The sequence below is a fragment of the Panthera pardus genome, unplaced genomic scaffold, assembly GCF_024362965.1.
Source record: "Panthera pardus isolate Hobbes unplaced genomic scaffold, ASM2436296v1 HiC_scaffold_26, whole genome shotgun sequence".
Lineage (NCBI taxonomy): Eukaryota > Metazoa > Chordata > Mammalia > Carnivora > Felidae > Panthera > Panthera pardus.
Genome location: NW_026526832.1, coordinates 21,377,016 through 21,386,631, shown reverse-complemented (window position 1 = coordinate 21,386,631; position 9,616 = coordinate 21,377,016). Strand labels below are relative to the sequence as shown.

At 41.2% G+C, this 9,616-nt stretch overlaps 1 protein-coding gene across 4 annotated transcripts in view; it reads right to left on the bottom strand.

Moving 5' to 3' along the window:
- Positions 1 to 2,849: 2,849 nt before the first annotated feature.
- DNAJC27 (DnaJ heat shock protein family (Hsp40) member C27) overlaps positions 2,850 to 9,616 on the bottom strand; it is a 30,636-nt gene continuing 23,869 nt past the window's right edge. For 2 of the 4 annotated variants that reach the window (XM_019450325.2, XM_019450330.2), the window contains exons 6-7: positions 6,052 to 6,212; positions 2,850 to 3,186 (exon numbers count right to left, since the gene is read on the bottom strand). In XM_019450325.2, coding sequence (XP_019305870.1) covers positions 3,054 to 3,186; positions 6,052 to 6,212 — 294 coding nt within the window. In that variant the 3' untranslated portion in view covers positions 2,850 to 3,053. Of the gene's footprint in view, positions 3,187 to 6,051; positions 6,213 to 6,718; positions 8,797 to 9,616 lie in introns of those variants that run through there. The other 2 variants (XM_019450345.2, XM_019450338.2) reach the window with 2 other exon arrangements.

The window sequence follows — 9,616 nt, the reverse complement described above, 5'->3', positions numbered from 1 at the left end:
TAACAGTGAACTAGGTACTGGCTTATTCATGGATATAAAGAAATTATTTACCAGTTGAGAATTCAATGCATGAGCACATACTAGGGTAAGTTTCCTGAGGTAAATGTAAGCCTTAAAGAATAGTGTGCAACCTATAGAATTACAGCAATTTATCCCGGGTAGCAGCACAATACTCTAGGCCTGGACTTTTAAGCTAACGGGCTAACAGAGCCAAGGACACATCTGTGTGAAGAAATGAAACGATGAGCTGGAGTAAAAAAAAGTGTTGACAGCTGAGAACATCAATTCAAAAGAAGCCACAAAGGGAAAAGGAGGGGGACACAGGAGGGTGTATGTTAAAGTGCTTAGGTAGGATGGGCAATTAGTTGGAAAGGCCTCAAGGGATTTCTAACAAGCTTTAAAACTGTTAATTCTTGGTGACTCAGACGTGGAGGTAATGGCTTTTCTTTAATAAGAGCTGTTCGAAACTTTTCATTCTTTTCTGAAAAACGAAATTCTCCATCAAATTTTTTTAGCCGATGGAATGATTCTGCTACTTGTTACTCTCACCGATGTATTTTGAAATCCTAAATGAAGGATTAACAAGGCTGAAGGACTTTAATCAAGTTGAACTATAAAGTACACGTTTATACCAAGAATTTAAATTAATGCACAGAGGTCTACGAAGTTTTGAATGAAGTTTGTATCGAAAACCTTTGCATTGCAAATCATGCTTTATTATTCCTTAATATTCTACTCGAGGATTCTGGCACTCGGACCAATTCTAGGACCCTAAAGTTTAACTTTCTTCTCTTCTTTCTTTTACATAAATGAAGTCGTCCACGGCCACCCTTCACGTGAATAATGAAGGTATTGGGAACTGAGTTCCAAGACGTAAGAACCAAAATCAGGCTAAATTCCAACAAGTCACTCGTATAGGAATGGAAGCACAAGACCTCTCTGCTCATCTGCAGAACGTAGTTGAATGAGGTGACCAGTCTGGTCTTCAGTAACAGTGATGAACCCGGCACAGGCTTTATACAGGGCCACATACTCTGAGCTGTCACGTCAATGTCGGCTGACACCACCATGCACAATCCCTCGTTTACATGACTCTACTTCTGTTGCAAGAATACATCTACATTTAATTACTTTAGGCATGATGAAGGCCTTAAGCAAAATTTAAATTCGCAAAAATTTTGGGTTGGAATTCTGTAGTCCCGGAAGCTATTTAAAATTAAAAGTCCAGAGCAAAATCCCCAGGAAATCATATATCGAACTCAATTCGTAAAAAAAGAAGCATTTTCAATATCACCAAGATGAAAAGTCATACTAGAAAACAATGCTCTGGTTTCCAGACAACAAGCTCAATGCAGCCCTAGTGCAGCCACACAAAGTGAAGCTGCTTTGGAGAGAAGAATCCAGAAGACTGCAAAGGGCCTGAGTTAAACCAAACTGGCTTTTCTTCTTAGGTAGAAGGTGAATGCTGTTTGGTGATCAATATGGGATAGTCGTTTAAAATTCACAGACAGTAAAATTTTATGTACCCTAAAGCCCCAATTAGTGCAGGGTGGTCACAGCTAACAGTATGAGTAACGTACCGAGACTGATGATAATATGGGTCAAACAGTGAGACTAGTTTCGGTAAGCTCTGGAAGAATGGTCAGTCTCGATATACTTGATCTTCATCCATTCCTTGGATACTGAGGAGGAGACTATGGCAAGAGAATGTGTTCCTCTATGTGAAACTAGTTTTCATAATCTGTAGTTTAAAATTATCACTATTCAGAAATATGGAGCCAAAGCAAAAATCAGAGATTCTTTCCACTCAGGCCTTCAGATCTCTCCCTCCACCACCACCCCAAGGACCCATACTTGTCTCTGGTCAACCAGGACTTGCTGGGGAGGACTGTAAGGTCAAGGCTCGTAAGGGAGGCTGGAGGAGGCAGTGGCCAAAAGCCAGGGATTCAAGAAGAGAAAAATGACAGATATGGTATATTAAAAATAAATAAATAAATAAGACGAAGAGAAGAGGAAGAAGGGGAGCTAATGTAGACGAGGAAGTGAGGACGAGGCACGGCTCGTGGGGGACTACCCTGCCTTTCCTGCCTATCGGGGCAGACAATGCAGAAACAAGAAAAGGCATAAGCCTCATGGGGGGGCTTCTCCGCCCCCGGGCATCAGACAAGCCCCAGCAGGGTGGGCTTGCCCTTTGGCCTTGCCTCTGGCCTTGCCCTTTGGGGACATGTGCACAAGCTCTAGTGTGACCTGCAAGCACTTCTGTTTGGGGTCAGATTCCTGATTCCCAGGTGCACGATGCTCCCTACCACTACCAGTGCCCAAGTCCATGGCTAAAGAAAGGCCTCAGATCCGGGCCAAGCCCAGGAGCAGCCAGTGTAGCCAGAACTCGTGGCTGCCACGGCCCTTTCTCTCTCAGGACCAGCTCGTCCCTCCCCCTGGTGGCTGGAGAAGGGGACCAGACTGCAGGTGCTGAAAGGGCTGCTCAACTCAGAACGGTATCGCCTCAACTCACAAACTTCCAAAGGGCTGTCGAGAGTTCATTAATTATAGATCGAACGATGGTTCAAATACCACCTAAGGAACTTGTAAGAGGAACGACTCGCTTGTGAGGTCCCACCAAACTTTGGGGGTTTTTGGTATTGTTTCCTTGTTTTTGTTGTTTCCTTCTCTGATGAATTAAAAAAAAAAAAAGAAAGAAAAAGTGTAAGGGTTCTCCTATCCTCCTTCCTCCCTCCAGAAACCTCACGGACTTTCCTGAGTGAAGTGCATATGGGATGCTACAATTACAGAGCTTACAAATGAAAGGGAAAAAATTCAGATTACCTGGAAATATGAAATGAACTACAGTGTACAAGGGGTGCTCGGTTCTCTTCACTGCTCTGAAAAATGTCTGCGAAATGGTAACAGGCACCTCGATTTCTAATTTACAAATGACAACACGGGTGAAAAAAGCAGTAGGATTTTGTGGAGAAAAAAAATCCATGTTGGTTATTTCCCTTCTAGGGAGAGTCAGTTTGTACGTGAGGCCCACACTTGTCTTTGTCTCTTACTTCCTATTTGATGTTTTTCAGGAGGGCTGTCCGGGCATTCACAACTGCTTTGAAGGCATCTTCACTACCAGGCGCCACGCACTTGTCAGGGTGAAGCAGCACAGCGAGTTTCCGATAGGCTTTGTTGACTTCATCCCTACGAGAGAGCAGCAGAGCTCTGTGTCAGCCACAGGCCAGCCCCCACCCCCTGCAGCTGGGTTGTCAGGGGTTCCATAGTAACTCTTGCAGAAAGTATCTCCCAAATAATGACCACCTCTTCTCAAAAGGGGGACTAAAGGACTAGGAGACCGACAATATACAAATAAGTAATACGTTACGTAAAAGTAGAAAAAGAAACACAGGGTGAAGTGAGTATGGAAACACCAAGAAAGCCCTTGGTAAAAGAAAGATCCGATGAAAAGGTCCGCAGTACCCAGCAGGCACTCACGATGAGGGTGTGGGGCGACTGGGGAAGGCCTCTGGAACAGGGTTCTGAAGGAAGGTGGGGAAAGACAGAGCAACTGGGAGAGAGCTGGCAAAGACTAGGAACAGCAGGGCCACGGCATGAAGTTCCATGAGGACACCGCTGGGAGGTAACAAAAACAAAGTTGGTCAGGAAGCAGGGGTCAGTAGGAGAAGGGCCTTGGAACTAAAACAACAAAAAAGTGAATCTGATGAACAATGACATCAGTAGGTGTTTCGTGACAAAAGGGTGCTAAGAAAGCTGTTTTTTGAAGTTGGGAGACAGGTAGGAGGTTGTCACAATAACCCAAGCACAAGTCCCAAGAGTCTGGATCAAGGTGTTTGTGGAGACAAACAAGCGAAGACGAGAGATAACATTATGAGTTGGCAGAAGCAGATGATGAGCTGGATGTATGGGTGGAGAAAATGTTAGAAAATGGGCTGAAATGAGTTCCAGGGTCACAGGAACTCAGGCTCAGGGAAGATGGTCACACCATTGACCAAGAAAGGGACGCTGCAGAGGGGTACCTGAGAGCTACAGCGAGAGAGAAGTGAACATAATCCAGAGAGGAAAGGAGCAGCACAGAATGTGTCCGCAAAGGCCAGGAAAGCTCCAGGAGGGCTCTTTAGGCTTCGGAGCTCTTCGAGAAGCAGGGACCGGCTGGGGAGGAGCCTGGAGACCACATGCCCCTCTCCCTGCTCTTCAGCATCCTCTGGTGTCAGGCTCCAGACGCTTCTAAGTGCCCAGCGCCTCCTCTGGCCAGGTTTAGCTCTGTCCTTACCAGATGGTTTTATTTCCCACCTTCCTTGTGTAATTCAGGGCTCCAATTATCCTATAAGCCTGGATGTGGTGCTTTCCCAAATGCCCTAGTTTTTCTCCTTCCTTTTTTATCAGAAGGATTTCTATTTGGCTCTCTGAATTAGAGATGGTCTTTGATTATCTTGCAGGTGACGGAAAATTTGTGTGTCTACCTGGAAAGACTGAGGCCACAGGGTCATCTTAACAGTTCAGGCTGGGGGCATGTATTGTAAGGCTTTTTTTGCTTTCTGCTCTCAGACGAGTCCCGAATTTTCTTGTTTTAAAACATGCACGGGGCTTTTTTACTTTTGATATTAGCTAACAAAAATCCTATTTTCCCTGTCTGAAGAAATCTGAATTGCCAGAATTCTTCTCCAAAATAAAAAATATATTAAATATTTTTAACAAAGTAACACATTAATTCTACTGAAAATGAAAATTTTCTTAAAGTTCAAGAATAGTAAACACATCACTGAACAGACAATAAAACTCTTTATACCTTTAAAAACTGCTTATAGGTTCTCTGAAATGTGCTCACTGCCATATAAAATTTGTTTGATAGACCCAGAGAAACAAAGATAAGAAAAGTACATGTTTATATTGATTAACAGTATAGAACTTAAGGAAGTCCTATAAATTTTGGTAGATTCCAATTAACATAGTAAATAAGTAAGGAACCCAAATTTTATTTTTCCTTCCTGTTCTAAGCTAACTAACAAGTAGAGTTTCTTAATTTTAGAGCCAATATCCCTTGGAGGTGAAACAAAAGACTTTAGAAGGAGACTATGGAAATCCAAAAGGACATTTAAAAGGCACAATTAATTGAGCTATATACATGAGACCATCTGAATTGTTCAGGTGCTTAAAGCCTCCTCAGTAATGCCTGGCAAGTCACGGTGACCAGTTACTGTCTTCCTCTCCCCCTCCCCTCTTGCCTTCTAGACTCGAAGATATGCTATGAGACCAAAATGGAAAAGAGAAACTTAATGCTATTGGTGCCAAGAAGGCATTTCAACATGTAGTTTTCTTTTGTGGGAATAAAGATGAAAAAGTAGAAAGGGAGAAGGATGGGGAGAAAAGTTATGGTATAAAATAAAAAGATCCGAGAACCCTTATAATTCCAATAAAAATGATAACATGTGCAGTAACAGAAGCATTATATTGTTAAAAGTTATATAACCATACTGAACAAGGATTTATTTTTACACAAGCAACAAAGAAAAGTGATTGTATTTCTCTTCCTCCCAAATATTTCTTTTGGCTAAAAATAAAACCATTTAACATAAATTCACACACAGATGAGGACCTAGCACTATTTTAAGTGCAGTAGAAAAGAGACAGAATCAGCCTAGGGTCCTTGAACATGCGTTTAGTCTCACGAATCCCAGTTTTCTCACCTATAAAATGAAATGTTTGGATAAGCTGCTAACGTGCTTTTCCTCTTCTAAAACTCTATGATTTTATAAGGTATTTTTTTTTTAAGGTTACATTTGCTTGTAGGCTCTTTTTCAACACAGACAAAATCAGAGCATGCTGTTTCAGAAAGTTTTTAGGCAATACACCACAAAGTTCCCTCATCAGGCAACTGTGCCCTCTATTTTGTTTCTTTGGTACTCAGTTAATTCAGTGAAGAAGAGTTATAACATAATCTAACACATTTCTACAAACTTCATATTTCTAGCCAATTACAAGAGGATGTACCGGACCTGTAACATTGACAACTGATAGCACTCAGCGCTAATATCCTAGAGCACTGCTTACCTTGAGGCCCCAGGTTTGACTCCCAACATGTCCCAACTGTCCTTACTGTTTCGAATTCTGCGAATGGTGTCTGCTTGTTCTTTGGTGAAACTAGCGCTGCTATTCGTGATAGGACGTTTCCCGCCATTTTCACATAAATCAACTATGGATACGTAAAAGGTCTGCAAAAAGAAATCATCCCAGAATAGAACTGACTTTGTGAAAACAGGAATTCCTTTTAAGCATAACTTAAAGAATTTTAATACATTCCAATAACTCTTAAAATTCACCATAAAGCAAATATAGTTTGGAAGATTTTTTTTCTTTCATCCTACTGTGCATGTTTATATGTGTGTGCGTGTGCTTGTGTATTTTTTTTAAGAACACAAAAGTATAAGGAATAAAATTGAAATGGCTCATAATCCTATTCTCAAATAACCATACTTGAAGTTACAAAGTAGTAGATGAGGGGCGCCTGAGTGGCTCAGTCGGTTGAGCGTCTGACTTCGGCTCAGGTCATGATCTCACGGTTTGTGAGTTCGAGCCCCGCGTCGGGCTCTGTGCTGACAGCTCGGAGCCTGGAGCCTGCTTCGGATTCTGTGTCTCCCTCTCTCTCTGCTCCTAACCCACTCGCATTCTGTCTCTGTCTCTCTCAAAAATAAATAGACAATAAAAAAACTTAAAAAACAAAAATCTTGGGGCGCCTGGGTGGCTCAGTCGGTTGAGCGTCTGACTTCGGCTCAGGTCATGATCTCACAGTTTGTGAGTTCGAGCCCCGCGTCGGGCTCTGTGCTGACAGCTCAGAGCCTGCAGCCTGCTTCGGATTCTGTGTCTCCCTCTCTCTACCCCTTCCCCGCTGCATCTCTGTCTCTGTCTCTCAAAAAAGAATAAATGTTAAAAAAAAAAGTAGTAGATGAATACCGTTAGAAAAATTCAAATGGTAAATGAAAGTGTAAAATGAAAACTATGTCTCTCTGTCCCTCAAGTTCTTCTCCTTGAAGTAACCATTGTTAATATTTTTTTTGAGTATCTTTCCAGAAAAATTTTCTATCAGAATACCAGTACCTCCATCTACACACTAAACTTTTACATAAAAGAGAGCAGATTAAACATACTGCTTAGCTCCTTGCATTTTTTCACATAAAAATAGACCTTGGGCCCTTTCTCCAGCTGCCTCTAGACACTTTCTTCCTTTTTAATGACTGTTCAGTATTCCACTGTGTGACTATATCTTAATTTATTTAACCAACTCCCTATTTTCTTAGACAAGGCTATTGTCTCCAGGTTTTGCTACTGCACACAGTGTTTTAGTGAATACTTTGTGTGTGTGTGTGTGTGTGAGTGTGTGTGTGTGTGTATCTCCACACGTGTGTGTGAGTGTGTGTGTATGTATCTCCACACACGTGTGGAGATACTGCTTTAAAACAAATTCCTAAAAGCAGAAGTACTAAATAACAGTGTACGGGCATTTTAATTTTTGATTTTGACAATTTTCATACGAAAAAACGGTGCCGTTTACACTCCCATCACAGTGTCTGACAGTGTTATTTCTCTACACCCTTGTCACTATGGGGCATTATCATACAGCTTCCCTTCTGCCAAACCTACATGTGTCACACAGTTTTAATTTGCATTTCTTTAATTGTAAGTGAAGTGGAGTGTCTTTTCATATGCTTATTGCTTTTTCTGTAAATTGTTCAGATTCTTTGCCTATTTTTTTTGTTGTCTGAAGTGAAAACTATTTTTTGATCCTGCTCATATCTCATACTCTGTGCACTGTCACCATAGAGACTACGCAATCTGAAAAAGAGACAAAAAGGGAAGAAAAATAAACATAGCCTCAAGGACGGTGGGACAAAATCAAATGGTCTGATATACATGTAACTGGAGTCCCAGAAGGAAAAGAGTAGAAATAGAGCCAAAAAACTTTAAAAAAAAATTTTTTTAGTCTTTATTTTTGAAAGGGAGAGAGAATATGAGCAGGGGAGGAGCAGAGAGAGAAGGAGACACAGAATTCGAAGCAGGCTCCAGGCACTGAGCTGTCAGCACAGAGCCCCACATGGGGCTCAAACTCACAAACCGCGAGATCATGACCCGAGCCAAAATCTGATGCCCAACCGACTGAGCCACCCAGACACCCTGAGCCAAAAAACTTTTGAACAAATAGTGGTGAAAAACACCTGCCTAGCAATCTGAGAAACTCAAGAAAAACCATTCAGGGCAAATATAAAGAGAACCACACCCAGGCACATGGTCCACATGCTAAAAGCCAAAGATGAACTCTTGAAAGTGGCTGGATGGGGAAAAAAACACAACACATTATGTACAAAAGAATAAGAGTAAAAATGGGTGCTAACGTCTCATGAGATTCAACACAGGCCAGGAGAGAATGGACCATCGCCTTTGAAGTGCTGAAAGAAATTTAATTTTCAACAGTCATTATTTATAGTCCTTGAAGAAGTCACTTTACTACTCTTAGATACTATAACATCGGAAATGAGAACAATACCCATCGTACAGTAAGAGTCTCAAATGAGATGAAACATGTAAACTTCGCCAGAATTATAAAATACTATTCAAATGATTAAGCATCGTTACTGCACATGAGTGAATAGGTACAAACTCACACAGGACCATGTACTAAATGGGATACAGAGTGTGGCAAGTCAACATCAACCTTATTTGGTCTTGAAATAGAAGCTACTGATGCCCAATTTAGCCTGTCAGCCAAGGATGAAACTTGTCTTCTAGTAGGGGCGGTGACATCTTATGAGAAAGAAATTCAGCATAAAAGATTAAATAAAATCCCACTCAATAATTAAGAACAACTCGTTACAGTATAGCTACACTCTTTGAAATGTTAAAAATTCCCAAAATATCAGATATATTCATAAGAAAAAATGCATAATTCATGCCACCACTTACCTCCAAATGTATCTGTAATTAAGAGTTGACTTTATAATTTATTATTTTAAAAAGCCTCATTCCCTTAAAATGATTCAAGATTAGTAATTTTTTTAAAAATGACCATTCATTCAGGTTGCAACATGAGTACATCCTTCCATCGCCTACTTGGTGGGTAAGACCTTATTTTTATGTGTGACTGGCTGGACTCTGCAATGACAGTCCCCTATTCTCTAGCTGCACCATACACATTCACTCTGCCAAGGCAATTTTGCCAAAGTAATGCTTCCACATAACTATGCGTGCAAATGTAACACCATTAACCAAAGGCAGTTTTAAAGAAAATCTTTGTTCTACTGTCAGTATATAATAACTGTCGTTAAACTTGATGATCATCAGAATCACCTAGAAAGGTTTTTCAAAATATAGATTCCTGAGCTCCATCACAGCACTAAGCTTCTGGTGGGTCTAGAGCCCAGAAATCTGTATTTTGAAGAATTTCCCATAGTAACTCTGACAATCACTCAGGTCTGTAGTCAGCAGGCAGACATCACACACACACACACACACACACACACACTCTCTCTCTCTCTCTCTCTCTCTCTCTCCCCCTCTTTCTCTCTCTCAATCTTTTCTCACCACCTTCTGAAAGACCAAGCTTATTCTAATGACAAATTCCTAT